This window comes from Podarcis gaigeae (genome assembly GCF_964106915.1).
Source record: "Podarcis gaigeae genome assembly, chromosome: 5".
NCBI lineage: Eukaryota > Metazoa > Chordata > Lepidosauria > Squamata > Lacertidae > Podarcis > Podarcis gaigeae.
The window spans coordinates 19,366,316-19,386,176 of record NC_139681.1 but is presented as its reverse complement, the minus strand read 5'-3'; the positions used below and the strand labels follow the sequence as shown (position 1 = coordinate 19,386,176).

At 42.4% G+C, this 19,861-nt stretch overlaps 2 protein-coding genes across 6 annotated transcripts in view; one reads left to right on the top strand and one right to left on the bottom strand.

Annotated features, from left to right (window-relative positions):
* Positions 1–3,212: 3,212 nt before the first annotated feature.
* RPS24 (ribosomal protein S24) lies at positions 3,213–11,182 on the bottom strand. Of its 2 annotated transcripts, XM_083738567.1 has the most exons (8): positions 11,144–11,178; positions 10,245–10,437; positions 9,547–9,612; positions 8,019–8,228; positions 6,250–6,360; positions 5,556–5,573; positions 3,793–3,816; positions 3,213–3,296 (listed from the first exon to the last, which is right to left on the bottom strand). In XM_083738567.1, the coding sequence occupies exons 2-6, from the start codon at positions 10,245–10,247 to the stop codon at positions 5,568–5,570; spliced, it is 396 nt and encodes a 131-aa protein (XP_083594693.1). In that variant the 5' UTR covers positions 10,248–10,437; positions 11,144–11,178; the 3' UTR covers positions 3,213–3,296; positions 3,793–3,816; positions 5,556–5,567. The 2 variants fall into 2 exon arrangements, with proteins under 2 accessions (XP_083594693.1, XP_083594694.1); XM_083738568.1 differs by lacking the exon at positions 5,556–5,573 and having other exon boundaries at positions 11,144–11,182.
* Positions 11,183–11,188: 6 nt separating this feature from the next.
* Positions 11,189–19,861, top strand: part of POLR3A (RNA polymerase III subunit A) — a 48,051-nt gene continuing 39,378 nt past the window's right edge. For 2 of the 4 annotated variants that reach the window (XR_014564031.1, XR_014564032.1), the window contains exons 1-6: positions 11,225–11,436; positions 13,439–13,574; positions 14,345–14,482; positions 15,351–15,522; positions 16,164–16,318; positions 19,197–19,436. Coding sequence is in view for 2 of the 4 variants with exons in the window: in XM_083738241.1 (XP_083594367.1) it covers positions 11,393–11,436; positions 13,439–13,574; positions 14,345–14,482; positions 15,351–15,522; positions 16,164–16,318; positions 19,197–19,436 (885 nt within the window). In the remaining 2 variants the exon portion in view is untranslated. Of the gene's footprint in view, positions 11,437–13,438; positions 13,575–14,344; positions 14,483–15,350; positions 15,523–16,163; positions 16,319–19,196; positions 19,437–19,861 lie in introns of all 4 variants that reach the window. The other 2 variants (XM_083738241.1, XM_083738240.1) reach the window with 2 other exon arrangements.

The following is a 19,861-nucleotide window of genomic DNA, read 5'->3' as shown; positions in this document are numbered from 1 at the left end:
CATCATCCCTGTCCATTGGTCATGCTGACGGGAGCTGGAATTCAGCAACATTTGCGGGAGGGGAGGTGAAGCCATTATTTTATATTGCTGGAGAGAACGTGCCTTCTGCAGTATTGTTTAAAGAGAGACTGCATCTTTGGTTTCAGCTGCTGCTGTGGTTACACTTCCCTCTAGTGACAACTAGCAGAATACAAAATGTAAGTAAGTAGAACTGCATTTTACTGGATGTATGGAAGTGAGAGCTGGACCATAAAGAAGGCTGATTGCTGAAGAATTGATGCTTTTGAATTATGGTGCTGGAGGACTCTTGAGAGTCCCAAGGACTGCAAGAAGATCAAACCTCTCCATTCTTAAGGAAAAATCAGCCCTGAGTGCTGACTGGAAGGACAGGTGCTGAAGCTGAGGCTCCAATACTTTGGCCACCTCATGAGAAGAGAAGACTCCCTGGAAAAGACCCTGATGTTGGGAAAGATGGAGGGCACAAGGAGAAGGGGACAACAGAGGACGAGATGGTTGGACAGTGTTCTTGAAGCTACCAGCATGAGTTTGACCAAACTGCGGGAGGCAGTGGAAGACAGAAGTGCCTGGCGTGCTCTGGTCCATGGGGTCACAAAGAGTCGGACACGACTAAACGACTAAACAACAGCATTTTATTGTCTTTTAAACTTTTCCTGCCTTATTCTCCAATACAGCTTATTCCAAGCTTGGCTTATAAATTTCACAGAAAGCTTACGTTTTACGAATGTGAAGTTGAGCAATGTTTCACCAAGAGCAAGTCAAAGTTTGTTTTTAATATTACTGCTAGTGGAAGCGAATATTGGGACTCTGAACTGCATAAGAAAGACTAACCAGCCTGTCCTCATGCAATTATTCTGTGCAGCGTTACTGCTGGCATACAGTACTACCAAATGTTTACCAAGAGCACATCAAAAGGTCTTTTTTGGTGTGCTGGGGAGAAAGAGGTTAGCATCCTTCTGTCTGAGGAGAAAATGAACAAGGGCACCCTTGCAGGGGTAATAAACTGAATTTCCTTTTTTAAAAAATCAACATCTTCAAAAACTATTGCTTTGATCCCTCTTCTGGAAATACACTTGCAAGAGGTGTAACTTGTCAAAAGTCATTCGCTGTACCACAGTAGCCTTAGACCTCAGAGCATCACACATCAGCAACCTTCTTGAGACCTAACCTGACAGGCCATATTAACCCATATACAGATGCAGTAACAGGGGAAAACTTTTTTTTACCTGCTGGATTTCCCTGAAAGAAATCTTTCTAAGCTGCTCTCACAGCAACATATTGAACCCAAAGCATTGTTTGACAGGAAACATGACACTACTAAATCTAGTAATTCCTGAACTCAGGAGCAAGACACCTCCATTTATGTGAACTCACAAAGTACATTGGCTTCAACAAATTTAAAACCTAAAAATACACCGGCCACATGTCAAAAAAAAGCTGTTTCTTCTATAAATAACTATTCAGTCTTTTTTTTTTTTGCCGTTTCCTTCTCAGCAGAAAAGCTACCCCAAATATGTTGACACAAGTGAGTGAGACACTTCAAGAGGTAGCACATTGGGAAAATCTGGTGTGAAGGGCTAATTGCCATTTTCTTAGTAATTAGGTCCCAGAGGCATCATTACCACATCAGACCCATCAACTGAAAAGCTATTTCAAAAAAAGAAAGTGAAGACTCTTGCAGCTGCTGAAGAGATTGCTCCAATGCTGAGGAAGTTATAGGTTGAGTTCCCTATCGAGAATGTTTTGCTTCATGTTCCATGTGATTTTAAAAATATCCTTTCAGAGGACCCCTTTTGTATCAGCTCATCTGCTAAGAAGCACCCAAGTGTCAGCCTGAGAAACCCACTGCAGTGTAGAATTTTTAACGGCATGTTCTGTGACAGTTCAGGTTGGAGGCACTGACAAATCTCTAGTCCTCATTGCTATAACCAAAGAATGAGACCCAGAACACACCACTCTCTTGCAATTGCACACTGCAGAAAGGTCTACAGTACAGTGGAACCTCAGAAGCCAAACGTCTTTGAACTCTTAACGTTTCGGCTCCTGAACAATTGAAAACCAGAAGTGATTTTTCCGGTTTTTGAATGATTTTCAGAAGCCAAATGTCTGGTGTGGTTTTCAAACTATTCCGGGAGTCAAAGAGACTCCCAGAACGGATTAAATTTGAAAACCAAGGTACATCTGTACCACGAAGGAATCTTTCTATGAAGCATGTGTACCTACCATGGATCTCTCAAAAGAAGCCTGGGGTTCCTCAAACTGCTTGAAAACCACTTCTCTGCACTATCACAAAGCATTGTGGGAAACTTTTGAGGCAGGGCGAGAAGGAAAAAAAAAATAAGAGCATTGCCATTTACACCAGTAGTTCCTTATTATGCAGCTTTGAGGCTGAGGAAACGTCACAGTACTAAAGATGAGAGGAGCTGTATATTATGGGTGGAAAGGAGTACTAGGAAAGCTGATTAAGAGACAAGAGTAGCAAGCAGAAACAAAACAAAATAGGGAGTTCCCTGAAAAACTAGGTCTCAGGCAGAACTACATGCATAGTTGACACAGGTAGGGTTGTGCAAGAAATATTTGGGGGAGCAGGGCATACAGGGGAATTCTGATGGCTTGTTGCTTGTACTGTCAATTGTACCACTGTGACCTATAAAATCTAATGAAAGCCGCATACAAGGTCAGAATTTCACATTGAGTTTTGATCCAACAAGCCAATTCTCTGGCTGTATGTTTCTAGGCTAGTGTAACGGTCTTACGCATGAAGCCTAATTTCCCACTCAATCCCTACTCAAGGTACAAGACCTTCCAATCTGATTAACCGCCAGGGCAACATTAAGAGATACTTTTCTTTCTTTATTTTTTTAACCTACAAGTAAATTCTAGGAGCCCATCATTGATGTTCCATGTGTGATTTTAAAAATATCCTTTCAGAGGATCCCTTTTGTATCAGCTCATCTGCCAAGGAGCACCTGAGCGTCAGCCTGAGAAACCCACTGCAGCATAGAATTTTTAAAGGTATGTTCTGTGACAGTTCCAGTTGGAGGCACTGACAAATCTCTAGTCCTCATTGCTATAACCAAAGAATCAGACGCAGAACACACCACTCTCTTGCAATTGCACACTGCAGAAAGGTCTGCAGTACAGTGGAACCTCGGTAGCCGAACGTCTATCAAGTAAATTCTAGGAGCCCATCATTTGAGTTTTCACAGAATTTATTTGACCGGAATGCAACACAACAGTACAATCTCCATATATTTTCTGGCAGGATAATTTAATTTCTGTAAAGGAAAGGGAAGAGAATGTCAGTCAATATCGTGCACTAAATATACATTCGTTCTATAACGCTAAGGAATTCTCCTCCCACCAATTGTAAGTAAATAAATTTTGACAAGCATGTCTAAAAGAGATTTTTCAATTGTGTGGCAATTTCAATCCAGCCAGTTGCCCCAACTGTTAAGAACACTCTGCAGATAATGTGGGGTGCATTTTAACTTTGACTGCTCTGCCCACCTCTTTCCCCAACCCTTGAAGATGGGAGGAGTTAGGCTGTGCTGAGGAGCCAGATCACTCCCCACAATACCCTTCAAGGAAGAACTACTCCCTGCTGCAGATATTTATGATAGTTACTGTGACATGCACCTAAAGGAGATTTTTAAAGAACTGCAATGAAGCACGTTAACCATCAGTTATCAGACAGCCTTCAGGAGGAATGAACTTCTGAAGAGACTAGCAATAAGCAGGTCCCTCAGCAATGAAGTATGGATGTACTTTTACCTGTTAAAATCCACTGCTGGCTCACTGTAAGAAAGGGAGAAAAATATGTCAGTACATCTTTAATCACATCATTTTCATTTAAAAGACAAGACAAGCCCTTTAGGCTACGTACCATTGTTTTTACACTACTGGATCGCACCTATTTCCATACCATACATGTATACAGAATTAATTTTAGTTGTAGCCTTGGGCTAACTAAAGAATCAGGCCCAGAATTGTATTAGCAGGCTTCCTGTTTCAGTTGTGTCAAGATCCAAGTTTGCAGCATAAATAGTACAGCGATGAAACACAAAGGATTAGGTGAGAAAAAGTCAAGTTGCAGGACGATTTTGAAGGTGAGAGAAAATAGCCACAGGTAGCTTAGGAGCTGGCTGCTTGTCAAGTGAATAGCTTAAGAAGCAGTTTGCCACGGTTAAGGGTAAGTTGTTTGCAACTTAAGGGGGATTATTGCAAACTAGACAAAAGGCAAACAATTCCTTGCCTCCCACTGCTAAAAAAAAGCTTCTCACAGAAAACCAAGACACTTACTAGATAAACACACATCAGTGTACAAGCCTAAGTGGTATGATAAGGTGTACTATACAAGGATTCAAATACTTTGTGTGCATTTGCAATGATATTTAGAATATACAATTGCTGATATGCAGCAGTGAGCCACACTATGTGAGCTATGTAACAGCATCAGGCCATATTCCTCTCTACTCCATAGCTCAGCAGACTAGAGAAAGCAATGTATATGCACAGAAGTGCACACCCACGTGGCCTTGATTTGTGGTACACATTTACCCAGAGGGTTTACTGCCACTAGATTACAGGAAAGTATAAATTGAGGGATTTGTGGTCCTGATCCCCACTCAGTTTTCCACCTTTACAGGCACATCAGCAGCGTTCTTAAGTTTCACTTAGTTATACATGAATGGAACAGTTCCAAGGAAGACTTTACAAACTATGAGATAGGGAAAGTGCCTTGTGAAGGTATTGTGATGCCTAAACCTACGTCATTTGTTCTCATATGGTTGTAAGCCAATATTGAAGCAGGCAGGCTCATATGTAGCATCACAGAAAAGGAGAAACAAGGATGCTGGTGTGAAGAGCTCCAGAAGCAGATGCAGTCTTGCGCCTGAACCAGTGTGGGGGACACCTGGATAATGGGACTGTTCTGTGCTTGTGGTGAAGCAGGAGGTACACTTAACTATTTGAAAGTCTCAGATAAAAGGTAAAGCCTAGAACAATATGATTTTTTATAGTGTATGAATTGCCACTTGCATTAAAAAAAGAAAAAAGGACTAAATCCTCACCATTCAACAGAAGGGAACAGGATTTCGAGTGTTTTAGTTACCAACTTGTTCAGCTATAAGCAGTTCTCACATGTAAATTCAGCCCGCAATGTAGTGTTTTTATAAGCAGAATATTTGCTTTGGTGTGTGGTTAGCCTGAAGCATGAAACTTCATCACGCTTTTAAGAAGGTTGTTGCACACTAAGTGAGAACATGCAACGTACATTTTAGACATCTAGGGCCACACTTGTTCTCAATACGGGGGATGCTACTCAATTTATAGATGTTGTATATTAACTACAGCACATTTAAGCTTACAAACCTGCCTGATACTACAGCAAAGTATTTCCTACTGGAAATTAAAATCTATAGAGGCAAGAAAACTTTCTTCCAAAGCAAAAACACACAGACAAAGCAAGGGAGCATTAGGAAGTCAAGCAAGTGATGCATAATACACGCAATCACATCCATGCTTATTCTCGGTACCTGCTAGGCACTTCATTTCTGATCAACAAGAATCCCAAGAAAGTAGGAAAAAAGGTGAAAGTAAAGGATTACTACTAATCAAAAGATTGAATTTACAGTAAGTCATTTAATGAAAAGTTTGAACTCAATGCTATTTAAAATCCAAATTTAAACCATGCTTATGTTAAAAATGCCTACTGTGTTTAAGTTTGATTTCTTCACTGTTATATGTTAAGCAAAACTTGTATTCAACTTGAATGTTCCACGTTTCAACTCCATTGAATGCCAGCAAGTGTTTTTCTATTTACCTGTACCCACTTTACTGAGGGATATTTCAAGTCTCATTTAGTTGCCATTAGTATGCGCTAATTTGGAGGGTAAGGCAGGAGAGGATGGGGTCAGGCAAGATCTACTTTAGCTACGCAAGAGGGGAAGGGTGGGAAAAAGACACTCCAAAACACTCCATCTTCAGATGAAGACTTTGGAGACTAGGTACTGTTACCTTTTTATTTTGTTATCTACTAAGTAATAAGAGATGCACAAAAGCTAAACTACGTGAGAAGCTAAGAACTACGCAGCATCTCAGCGTTACCTTCTGCAATCCAGAAGTAAAAGTTGAAATTTGAAAGAAAAGGAAAAGGTTATTTTTGTCATGAAACATCCAATACAGTTACAACAATGACTGCGCTTATGAGCACTGATGGGTTGAACTTACCTTCTTGCCAGCTCCAACGTTTGCTTTAGCTGTTCCTCTGACTTTCTTCATCCTGTTCTTACGTTCTTTACGCTGTTTCCTTGAAGTCTTTTTCTTTTCATACAAACCATGCTAGTAAAAGGGAAGCAAAGTAAATCACTCAAAATACACACTGGCATTTAACCTTGGACAGTCATAGCATTGGAAAGGATCTCAGAAGACATCCAGTCCAATCCTGCTGCCAATGCAGGAAATCCACTACAGTGGTACCTCAGGTTACGAACTTAATTCATTCCGGAAGTCCATTCTTAACCTGAAGCGTACATTCCCTACATAGGCCTCCCGTGGCCCCGGAAGCGGATTGAGTTCATATCCCGGGGCAAAGTTCACAACCCAGGACACCTACTTCCGGGTTTGCAGAGTTCGTAACCCAAAGTGTTCATAATCAGGACTGTTCGTAACCCAAGGTACCACCGTACAACATCCCTGGTAGGTGGACATTCAGCCTCTACTTAAAAGTGTAACAAAGTAGAGCCCACCAGCTTGCCAGGCAGTTGACTCCACTACTGAACAGCTTGTAAAATGCTTTTTCTTCTCATTTGAACCCAATACAGTCATACCTTGGTTTTTGAACAGCTTAGTTCTCGAACATTTTGGCTCCCAAATGCCACAAACCCGGAAGTGACTGTTCCGGTTTGTGAACTATTTTTGGAAGCCGAATGTCCGGTGGGGCCTTCGCAGCTTCCTGCAGCCATTCAGAAGCTGCACTTTGGTTTCCAAACGTTTTGGAAATTGAACAACTTCCAGAATGGATACTGTTCGACTTCCAAGGTACGACTGTAATTCAAGTTGTGGCCTTTGAAGCGACATAAGGCAAATTCACTCTCTCATTTATATGACAACCCTTCAAAAGTTGAAGATGGCTCTCATTATTATATTCTAAACTCTAATCCAAGCTCAACACACTCACATCATTTGAACCTTTCCTTACAAGACTTGGTAGCCAGGCCTTTTATGATGTATGTAGGCACACTAAAAAGTGGCTATGTTGGCAAGTTCAGTAGAAGAGGAGGAGTTTGGATTTGATATCCCGCTTTATAACTACCCGAAGGATTCTCAAAGCAGCTAAAATTCTCCTTTCCCTTCCTCCCCCACAACACTCTGTGAGGTGAGTGGGGCTGAGATACTTCAGAGAAGTGTGACTAGGCCAAGGTCACCCAGCAGCTGCATGTAAAGGAGTGGGGAAGTGAATCTGGTTCGCCAGATTACGAGTCTACCACTCTTAACCACTACACCACACTGGCTCCTAGAAGACTGTAGTGACAAGCCTTTATAGGAACAGGAAGTTGTTACAAGTTAAACATGGGAGAATCGTGGAATTGTACACAGTTGGAAGGGATTACAAGGGTCTTCTAGTCCAATCCCCTGCAATGCAGGAATCTTTTGCCCAATGTAGGGCTCAAACCAACAGCCCTGAGATTAAGAGTCTGATCCTCAACCAACTTAGCTATCCCAACTGAGCACAGCATATGCTTTGCATGCAAAAGGTTCACTGCAATGAGGGGACAGACAAGATACACATAGCTATAAATAAAATACTGATGTAATTAATATGAACCTTCTTAATACCACTAAGTACAACAACAGTTTAAGATACCATTTTAAAATAAAAAATTCAGAGTGCATCTTTAACAAAACAAATGCGTCAAAAGGTCCCAGAAAGAAAGAAAAACCATTTAGCACGACCACCCCAGCCTGTCCAAACAAGGTAAACAACCAAAGAAGCCTACCCTGGCTAGTCTGTGCTTTGGTTCATTTTTCTTTGCATAGTCGAGGGAATCGTAGATCATGCCAAAGCCTGTTGTCTTCCCACCTCCAAAATGAGTCCTGAAGCCAAAGACGAAAATGACATCTGGGGTTGTCTTGTACATTTTGGCCAACTTTTCGCGGATTTCAGTTTTGGGAACAGTGGCCTTTCCAGGATGAAGAACATCTATCACCTATAAATACAGAATTGGCAAAACATTAAACACTTTTAATGTATTGGGAGGGGGGACCTATGAATGCAAAGAGCTTCACAAAAGTTACTATTCGTGAGCTACTTTATTTTGTCACACACACGTAGGCCCTAAACATCCTCTACGGAAATCCAGCTGTCCCCCAGCACTGATGTTATTCAGGTGGCAACAAAAAAACCTATTTATATTTACATACTTTTTGCACATAGTGCCGATGGCAGTCCTGCAAAAATCTACTGGGTAGGTTTCACCTAATGTCAGTGGAAGAACTTTAAAAGGGCTTCTTTAATAGAGCTTTCCTCCCCTCCCCTCAAAATTGGTTCCTGGGAGTTGAGAGAAGCCCCAAGTAGCATGTGCGGCAAAATGTTCTCTCTGGCAAACCAATGTGCTGGTGCAGAGGAAACATCTAAAATAGCAAAACGAATGAATTCCACCAACTGATTGTGCTATACTGGTTTTCTTTATATGCAATGCACTTCAAGAACTTTTCTGTCATTTAAGGCTGCTTCAGTATCACAAGACGTGTAAACCACAAGGCAAAACATGCACATCAGAGTATAAGTTGCTCCTAACACAGTGGTAGCAATGCCCTGTGTGGGACATATACATTAGGATGCAATGTAAACTTTTGAACACGGGAATGAAAACCAGCACGGAAACATTTGTTAGGGGAAAATTCATGTTCCACTGCCACATTCTGGAATATAGCTAATAATTTCTTTAGCTTCTAGTCTTCCTGTACAAAGCATTCTTAAGTTCAGAGTCTATTACAGCTAGCTTCAGTTTGAAGGCGGGATCACTGGTGTTCAAATATATATTAACTTATGAACTAGAAAGTTAACAATACATTCAACATATAAATGAATAAAAGATTGATAAATCTGAGTAGCCCTTGTTTACCCTCACATAGAAACATTGACAAATCGGCTGGGCCATTCCAGCTTTTCAATGCACTCCTTGCTATGCCACAGTATGTTATCATGCCAAAAAATAACATTAACAGTGGGGGGAGCATGGCAATTTATCAGATATTTTAGTAATCTAAAAGAAAACTTCTCGATAACCATTCAAGAAACTTTGCTTATAACTGCAAATCAAGATATTAACACAGTAACAAAAACAGATCAACACACTGTAGCGTCCCAAAATATAATGCTATATTACTAGTTAATCCAGGAAAAACACTGCAGTCACTAAATTTACCAACCTCAGCTTTAACACAGACATAGACTTTATGTATGTGAAAATTAGGCTACTATTATGAATGAATCAAATAAAAGCATTAACACATCTGCCTCACCATCTGCTTACGCTGAAGCAGCCTGTTGGTCATGAACTTCCTTGTTCGGATGGTGACCGTGTCGTTCTGCAACAAAAAAACAAAATTCAAAGACACCGTGTGTATTAATGTCTGCTAATGCAACGATTTGAAGCTACCTTAAAGTGCCAAATTTCAACTATTTTTCAAGGGAGGAGTATAAACTGCTACCTACCCCCACCCTGCCTCTGAAGTTTAGGCAGATATGAAATAAAACAATAAGATAAAATAGCGATTCATTGAACTAGCAGCCCTTCCATAAACCCGGCGCGGTCCAAGTGGGTGAGATTCCCAAATCTCACCAGCCCCGGCCAGCACGGCAAGGGATGATGGAAATCGGGGATACAGAAACAGCAGCAGCAGCTTGGGAAAAAGCTGATACAGGAGAGGGCATTTTGATATAACACACACACACGCTCCGCCATCCCCGTTTATTGGTAGACCAGGCCGCACACTAAGCCCGAAAACAGAGCGGTGGAGGGGGGGGTGCGTCGTTCAGAGCGCGAGCCGGACCCCTATAACTCCCTCCTCCCGCCCAATAACCGGCCCAGCACAACCAGAAAGCCCCGCTGAAGGGAGAGCAGTCACTCCGAAGGCCAGCGGGCAAAGGATGGCGCGGGGATAATTCGGATTGAAGCCGCATCTCCCAGGGAACTCGGGGGAGCCCGACGAGAACTCACCATCTTGGCGGCGTCTCCGGCAAAAGGAAGGAAGTAACTTTCAGCAGCCAATCATATAGCGGCGCTCGCGCGGAGGAAAAGGAGGCGGGCCTTCGCGTCCAAAGGGGAGGGCACAGAAAACGCGTCGACGGAAGTCGACGGGCGACCATAGAGACCTCCGAGTGTCGGTACGGATGCCGGAGCGGCCTGTTTACTAAGAAAGAAAACTCGTTTCCAAATCGCTGACCTGCGTATCGGCTTTAAACGCTTTAAGGTTGGCTGTCATAAGGCACCGCTCGCCTGCCAGCTAATCCCACAGCTTCACTGATAGATGACTGTTATATATTGAATTTCTATGCCGCCTTTTGTCCGAGGAAACACACGGCGGTTTACAGTAGAAAAACACAAAAATTGCAGCTTGCTGTAAGAATGGACAACAACTATTAAAGGATGACATGGATATTAAACAAGATGTGGCAATAGGAAAAAGAGATGAACGTATGTTCGCAACGGGAGTGGGAAACCTGATTTTAAAAAATTGCATTAAAGTCATTTGGACAGATTTGTAATAATTTGGAAAACTAATAAGAAATATTAAAAAGAAAAACACAAAAATACATACCATAAAAACAAACGAAAGCAATAAACACCTTTCCCCTGCCCAACAATGCACACACTTTAAAAGGCCACAATAGATGGTTTAATCAGCCAAAGGTCTAATTAATGAAAGGGTGGGGAAGCAAAAAAATATTTTGCAATACGAAAGTACCAAAATGCGCAACATAGCTGTGGTTGCAAACCGCCCTGCGATCCTCGGGTGTTGGGAGCCGTAGAAATTCAACAACAACCACAACAACCACAACAACAATAATAATAATAATAATGGGGGGGCTGGCAGGTGGGACCCCCCGCGCGCTCACCTGCGCGCTCTCCTTCCCTTTCGTTGCACCTCCGGCCATTAGGTGGCGCTGCGACGCCGGGTGGCTGCGGCTCCGAGCGACCCTTCGCGGTTGGCGGCGACGCACGACGCACGCGCCCGATGCCCGTCTGCCGGCTCCGGTGTGCAGCTCGCTCAGGGGAAAGAGGAGGCGGCGGCGGCGGCGGCGGCTCCGCACCGCTCCGCTCTCTTTCCTTGCGCCGTCCCCGGGCGAGAGAGGGGAACCGCCGCCATGGTGAAGGAGCAGTTCCGCGAGACGGACGTGGCCAAGAAGATGTAAGCGGGACTCGGGGGGCGTCGAAGAACAAGCTTGTCAAGTTTGGGGGGCGAGAAAAGCGGTTCATTGAGTGGTGTGAAGGGGAATAGTCCAGAGGCACGGAAGGCACCTTACGGAGAGCCCCTTTGGAAAGCAGAAGGGATTATTTATTTATTTATTTATTTATTTATTTATTTATAAGTGATTTTTATTTGCTTTTACAAGCGTAGAGTTGTAACAATACCAAGTAAATATCCACTTCTAGAGATTTCTCTGAATCTCCAGACTTCCCGCCAACCCCTCCATGGGTCTTATTGTCAGCATTTTCAACTGCATATTATTTCGTAATCCATATTTTGTATCTGTCCATAATTGTCCACAGTGGTTGTTACATTACAAGTGTTATTCAAATCCTGCTGTTGTTTTCATCTGCTTACAGTGGTCTGCTAAGTAAATTATAAAATTTCCCCATTCTTTCTTAAAGTTTTTGTCTTCTTGGTTTATCCTGGGATAAATCTATTTTTGGCTCAGCCAAAAAAAGAAGGAAAAGGAAGTATTTTGGAAATCTAAATATAAGCAATTTTGTTTACATTAGATGGCTATATTTTCTGCTTGCATTTTCTTTTTTTGCAAGCGTAGCTTGCCCTGGGACTTCATTAGGGTGGGGAATAAAGTAAAATAATAGAAAAAAGTAATTTTCTGTAGCATTTAAACATGCCTTCCTCTTGTACTCAGCATTTCCCCTTGGTTGTAGGATTCTATGGTTCTATATTATGCATGTTGACTTGGCAGCAAGTCCCATATAAGTCCGCATGAGATTTGCATCTTTATACACAGAGTTTCTTCGGCCTGTGCCCTCAAGAAAGTACTTCTTTACACAGCACATAGTTAAAACGATGGAACTTGCTCCCACAGGATGACCACCAAGCTAGATGGCTTTAGAAGAGGATTAGACAAATTAGTGGAGGGCTGTTGATGGCTGCTAGCCATGGTGGCTCCACAGATGATGATAATAATGATGATGATGATGATGGAGGCAGCAATGCTTCTGAATACAATTAAGTTCGTAACTAGAGGTACCACTGTACCAACCAGTTGCTGGAAGTCACAGGAAGGGCTCAAATATTGCTTGCCATTTTCCCACAGGCATTTGATTGGCCACCGTGAGAACAGGATTCTGGACAAGATGGGCCCTTGGCCTGATCCAGCAGGCTTGTCTTACGCTGGATAAAATGTAAAATACCAAAACAAAAGACAAAGCAGCAGGACATCTCAGGTGGTTGCTGGTCTCTTCTGTTGAAACCAGCAGGCTGTTTTTATGTTCTTAAGTGAGTAGACATCAGGGACTTCATGCTTTCTATCGCCTGTGGCTGTGCTTCTAGGAGTTTCAGCATCGCTATCCACCCAACAACATTTCTGAATATTATCTAATGGCAACTAGTCACAGAAATAGAAGCTTCTGAGGCATAATCATTTGTAATAAAATATTTTCTTTAAAAATCTACTTTTCCACAGTGTAGCGTAGAGTCAGCTCCCACCTCTTGCTTCTTGCCTCACTTCACATTATGACAGATATACTACAGAAGGGAAGAGGATAAGATCCAGCTATTAAACTCAAGTATCCTTGCTGTCTGTGTACATGAGCGCTTGTTTATGGTGTTGGGGTATGTGCAATACTCAGGAAAGTATGTGTTTTTAATTCACTTTTTGGCTTAGTCTTGAGCTAGCCAAATAAGGCTTCATGTCCTATGTGAATCGTACATTTAAGGGAGACTCCTGACCAATATTGGAGATTACAATGGGTGGTCTGTTGGGGCCAGGCCACTCATGGCTTTATATGCTAAAGTCAGCACACTGAATTGTGCTTAGAAGGCTGCAAGATATAAATACAGAAGTCTGGTGTGCTGGATTCTTGGTATTGCTTACTTGTCAGAGGCAACATTCTGTATAAGCAGAGACTTCAAAATAGTCATCCAGGGTATCTCCATCTTGTGATATACCTGGTGGTGTTTTCTGTTCTAGAAGCCACATCTGCTTTGGGATGAAGTCTCCAGAAGAGATGCGACAGCAGGCTCACATCCAGGTGGTTAGTAAAAACCTATACAGTCAAGACAACAATCATTCACCTCTGCAGTATGGTGTACTGGACCATCGAATGGTAAGACCTTTCGTTGTTCAATCATATCCCACAATGCATCAGAAGTAGTGTAAAGTATCTCTAGTTAGAAAGGATTTGGGTTGCAGGACTTTGAAAAAACTCAACCTGTGGAACTGCTGTCAGGCAGAGGAGATAGGAGAGAGATGGGTGACTTGACAATATAAAACAGCTTTGGATGCTTACATTCCAAAAGTGTTTCTTTGTGCACCCATTACTTTCAGATCATATCAGTCTTTTCTAGTGTGCAAAATGTATGTCGATGAAAAACTTAACAGTACTTGAGGTCTAGAATTGTAGGCTAAAATAAAGCTTGATTTCTGTAGTCTGGTTTTCTTTTACTGAAAAGAAGAGCACTTGTTATGCATGCTTATTTGTGGCTAGATAATTGTGTATGGATGTGTGTGTGTGTGGACTTGTGAGAACTAAGATCCTTGTGAGTTCTAAGATTACAATGGATTAATAAAGCCATATACTGCCCATGTCTTAATTCACCAGAGAGCAGCTTGACAATATCTTATCTATTTAATTTGATTTATTAAATTTCTGTACTGCCCTTCATCTGAGAACCACAGTGCAGTTTACAATATAAAAACCCCCAAAATACATAACGTAGTAGTAAACAAAAAAAATAGACACAGAGAAAGTGTGTGTGTTTAAAAGATTGTTTAATTAGTCAAAGTCCTGGGAGAAGAGGAATATTTCTGCCTGCCATCTAAAGATATGTAGAGAAGGTGCCACTGTTAATTGTTTTGTGCATTTCTACTCCCAAGGGTACAAGTGAGAAGGATCGTCCCTGTGAAACTTGTGGAAAGAATCTGGCGGAGTGTTTGGGTCATTATGGCTACATTGACCTGGAGTTGCCTTGTTTCCATGTGGGGTACTTCAAAGCCGTGATAGGCATTTTGCAGGTAAAGTTGCATTTCATGTCAAGGACTGGAGATGACAGAGATTGAAGACACTTGACATGCTCTTCCTGTTGTGGGCCATTGCCTGTGATGATGTCCTCATCATCACAGAAAGGTTGTTTTCTGCTGCTCCAGAGAAGCGGACATGGAGCAATGGATCCAAACTACAAGAAAGAAGATTCCACCTAAACATTAGGAAGAGCTTCCTGACAGTAAGAGCTGTTCGACAGTGGAATTTGCTGCCAAGGAGTGTGGTGGAGTCTCCTTCTTTGGAGGTCTTTAAGCAGAGGCTTGAGAACCATATGTCAGGAGTGCTCTGATGCCGTTTCCTGCTTGGCAGGGGGTTGGACTCGATGGCCCTTGTGGTCTCTTCCAACTCTATGATTCTATGATTCCTCTGATAGGAGACCAGGGTTCCAATTCCCACTCAACCATGAAGCTCACTGGGTGACTTTGGGTCAGTCATTCTCTCTCAGCCTCTCCTACCTCTCAGGGTTGTTGTCAGGGTAAAATGGAGAGGAAGAGAACTATGCATTCTGCCTTGAGCTTACTGGAGGGAAGGTGGACTAGAAATTAATTACAGTACTGTGCTTACCCGATGTTCAATATATAAAGTTTCTGAGTAGTTCTTATTAATGAAGTGCTCAGTAGAATAGACTCCCCCTCCCCCCCAAAAAAAGTATTCATATAGATATTTGGGCTTTTGGCGTTTCCTTAGATTTACTGCATAGCATAGCTTTGAAGAAGAATACATGACAGGAAGCTCAACTCCTTCAACCTTCCACAGTGTCCCTGTACGTGCATATAAATTTATGGAGTGTTCAAAGGTGTATTGGTTGACGGCAAATTGTGTTTTTTGCTTCTGCTCTAGATGATTTGTAAGACCTGTTGCCGTATCATGCTGACCTTCGAAGAACAGAAACAGTTTTTGGATTATCTGAAGAGACCTGGCTTGACCTACCTCCAGAAACGGGGTTTGAAAAAAAAGATCTCTGAAAAGTGCAGAAAAAAGAACACCTGCCCATATTGTGGGGCTTTTAATGGTGAGTGCATTAATCTGCCCTTTGGTCCTTAAGCAACTTGAGTCTGAAACCACTTAAGAACTTGAGACCCCACTGTCTGATCAGACAGGGGACCACCTGGTCTAGCATCCTGTTTTCACAGTGGCCAGCTGGATGCCTATGTGAAGCTTGCAAGCAGGGATCCAAGGGCTCTCTCTGCTCCTGCAGTTTCCAGCAGCTGGTATTCAGAAGGGTTCGGAAATACTTCACGGACGGATAGGAAGTATAAGACTGCCTCATATTATCACGGGTATTTGATTATAGATAGTGTCTTATTTTTGTTGTTGAGATTTGCTATGTGGTTGTCACTCTCGGCTTTTAAAATTGTTGCTTGACATTAAGAGTCGCTGCAATTTCTTGGTTGCTGTTTTATAACCGAGATTATGTAATGCCTGAAAAAAAACCCAATTTGAACCAAACATTCTTAGTCTTAGTGACTAAACCACAATACAGTAACCTTATTCTACTGAAGGTTTTGGTCGGTGTGTCTCCTGCGCTCCTCATTTTTTCCTCTTTTTTCCTAATTCTGTTTGTAAAACATTGAGCATGACTCTGGAGTGCTGACCGATGTAAAGTATAAAAATGCAAAAATGTGTGAGCAAATTTTCTGGATCTTCTTGTAGGTACTGTAAAGAAGTGTGGCTTGCTGAAGATAATCCATGAGAAATACAAGACAACGAAGAAGATAGTGGACCCCATTGTGTCTAACTTCATACAGTCCTTTGACACCGCTATAGAACATAATAAAGAGATTGAATCCCTACTGGGGAAAGCCCAGGTAAATAATAAGAAACCTGTGCAGTCTTGTATTGTTTCAGTTTTCTCTTCCTTTGGGAATGGGGATTTTTCTTCGGTTGAAACAAACCAAGGATTTTTTTTGCAAAAGCATTTCTTGATGCTTAGTGCCTAGAGGATGGTAGCCTATCTTAGTCATGTTTTTGCTCTGCGGCAGGGTGGATTTGATTTAAACATTATAGCATATGTATCCACTTTTGTTAACTGATAATAATAAAAATATTATTTATATCCCGCCCTCCCCAGTCAAAGCCGGGCTCAGAGCGGCTAACAGCAATAAAAGTAACACAGAATTCTAAAATCAATATTCTAAAATCAATTCAAAATCAAATGGCAACCACTGGGCCAGAGTTCTACGAGGATCGCCAAAGGAGGGGGTCAGACTGTGCCTTGGCCAAAGGCTGATGGAACAGCTCTGTCTGTGGTTAAACAAATTTTTTTTTTACTTAGCACACATGAAAATCTTAAAACAAATCCTTCTTTCCTGATGGTTAGCCTTTGGACTATAATGTGACTTAAATAGAAAACTATATTTAGAAAGATTTTTTTCTCGAAAAGCATTGTATATTAAAAATCTGATTTAATTTTTTTAAAAATCCAGTTATTATTTTATAAATCATTGATTTCTATCCACCCTGCTCTGAAGTGTTCAGTAGCAGACAGCAGGTTTTTGCCTTTTATTCAACCTCCCTCCCACCTAGACACTGCTGCATACAGGCAGGGATAAGTTTGGTATGGAGCATACATTGCCAGCAGAGCCAATCTGGTCCTTCTGCTACCAAATTTGCACCGTATTAACCTCACCACTTCCTTCCCCTCTCCACCCAGTATGCAACAGTGATTCGGAGGTAGGTAGGGAGGTCAGGTAATCGACGCAGCCTCCCTCTGCCATCCGCTACTCGTAGCATTTATAAAACCAGTGAAGTGCCTTCTCTTGTCTGCCCAACCTACAGATGGTTCACAACACCTTAAAAGAAGTTGGAGAGATTGTAGCGTAGCAGCTGAGTGCGTGGCTTTCTTGCAAAACCCTAGATTAAAAGCATTTCCAATTTAGTATGCAATCTTACACTTACCTGGGAGCAAGTCCCATTGAACTTAGGCTTACTTCTGACATTTGCATTGTTGCAGGGGGTTTTTAGCAGCAAGCCTGTAAGAGCTTGACTGCGTGTGATTCTTGAGAATTTGGTTTGAGATGGTCAGAGTTGGGATTCTCAGGCTCTAGGAATCACTAGTCTAAGGAGGTCCCTTATCATTTCTGTCATCAAACTCTAATAATGGTTATTTGCCATGTGTGAGAGATGATGAGTGGGTGGTGATGAAAAGCCAGACATTCTTATTTTCTTGTCAAGGAGGGAGGAAATGTAGCACAGGAGTCTGTGAAAGTACATGTGTTGTTGTACCAAAATCACTGAGTTATTGTGTGGGCTGAATCACTATAAATCTTGGCTGCCGCTCGAAGAGCTGAATGTTCACTTTGCACAGTCTCCCAACTGCTGTAATCGGCTGCCTTGAATTTTGTCAAGGAAAGCTTTTAGCCTTGTGTGTCTCCTGGTAACAGCCTGCAATTCCATTAGATGCCCTGCCTCATACTCTTAAAACAATTGTGTCTGGGCAGCAAGTGTACTTGGCCTTCATAAGCAAATACGCAGTCTAGACTCTGGGTTCTGTGTGTGTATGAAGCCACATATATTTGAAGTGTGTGGATGCAGTAGTTCAGGGGTCAGCAAACTTTTTCAGCAAGGGGCCGGTCCACTGTCCCTCAGACCTTCTGGGGGGCCGGACTATATTTTGAAAAAAATATATGAATGAATTCCTATGCCCCACAAATAACTCAGAGATGCATTTTAAATAAAAGCACACATTCTACTCAGATAAAAACACTAGGCAGGCCCCACAAATAACCCAGAGATGCATTTTAAATGAAAGGGCACGTTCTGCTAATGTAGAAACATGCTGATTCCCGGACCGTCCGTGGGCTGGATTTAGAAGGTGATTGGGCCGGATCCGGCCCCTGGGCCTTAGTTTGCCTACCCATGCAGTAGTTGTTAGCATGTTCTTTCGGCTGACTGGAATGTGTCCTTGGACTATGACAATGCTATTCCTTGCCTGGAAGGTTCATTTGTATGCGTGTAGAAACCTCTGATTTATGTGTGGCTGGCTTATAGCCTACTGTACAAAGTACAGTACTTTAGACCGTTACTCTACCCACTTTTTTGTATGGGGGATGGCCCAATAACTTTAGGAAATAGGCAAAGTTTGAGAAATGTCTGCTTAAGCCTTTTAAGCCTTTGTGTTCTAAAGAAAGTAAAGAACACATTTGTGATCCTTAAAACATGAAATGCTGGCACAACATTTCACCCGCTCTTGTGGTTTTAAAGCTACGTTACAAATCAGTGGACAGGGCATTGCTTGAGTCTTAGCCAGAAACTGAGTTTCCCGCTCTGTAATGATAAAAGTAGGGACGCAGGTGGCGCTGTGGGTTAAAGCCTCAGCGCCTAGGACTTGCCGATCGAAAGGTCGGCGGTTCGAATCCCTGCGGCGGGGTGCGCTCCCACTGCTCGGTCCCAGCGCCTGCCAACCTAGCAGTTCGAAAGCACCTCCGGGTGCAAGTAGATAAATAGGGACCGCTTACCAGAGGGAAGGTAAACGGCGTTTCCGTGTGCGGCTCTGGCTCGCCAGAGCAGCGATGTCACGCTGGCCACGTGACCCGGAAGTGTCTCCGGACAGCGCTGGCCCCTGGCCTCTTAAGTGAGATGGGCGCACAACCCCAGAGTCTGTCAAGACTGGCCCGTATGGGCAGGGGTACCTTTACCTTTACCTTTAATGATAAAAGTGTGATTGTAACCTTTTACGTTTTGTAGGAGAACTTGAATCCTTTAGTGGTTTTAAATATCCTAAAGAGAATTCCCGCAGAAGACATCCCTCTGCTTTTGATGAACCCCGAATCCGGCAAGCCTTCGGACTTGATCCTGACACGACTCTTGGTCCCCCCGCTCTGCATTAGGCCGTCCGTGGTAAGCGACTTAAAATCCGGCACCAACGAGGATGACTTAACGATGAAGCTGACAGAAATAATTTTCCTCAATGATGTGATCAAAAAGGTGAGTTGCCCTTTAACTTTGTATTTGTGGTTAAAGTAGGTATGGATTGTGCTTCTTAACAGTGCTTTTTAGAATACCGTCCTAAATTCATATGCTATTAGCTTTTGAATTTGTAGTAAAATGCATGGCTAGTGTCCATAGGAGACACCTTATTTTAGGTCCCCTTCAAACTCTGTGAGTGCCTGAGTTTCGTTGCTTTCTTATTCTAAGCATATATATGTGAGGTTGGTCTGGGCCTGGGGTTGCCATAAAGTTCCTGACCTCTTAACTCCTTTCCTACCATGCAAATCTCCTATCCCTTCTGCTTATATCTATGGTGTAATGTTATGTCTCCATCAAGCATCCTTAATGAGCTTGTGGCTGGGGCAGGGATTGAATCAGGCTCTTCCAGAATCGGCAAATTCACAAAGATAATATATTTTTTT

Excerpts from the sequence above, each read along its gene's own strand:
- RPS24 (XM_083738567.1), bottom strand. Across the intron at positions 8,229-9,546 it reads TGCTTCAGCGTAAGCAGATG|GTGATAGATGTTCTTCATCC; the intron begins GTGAGGCAGATG and ends CTGTATTTATAG. Across the intron at positions 6,361-8,018 it reads CAAAGCACAGACTAGCCAGG|CATGGTTTGTATGAAAAGAA; the intron begins GTAGGCTTCTTT and ends CCCTTTTACTAG.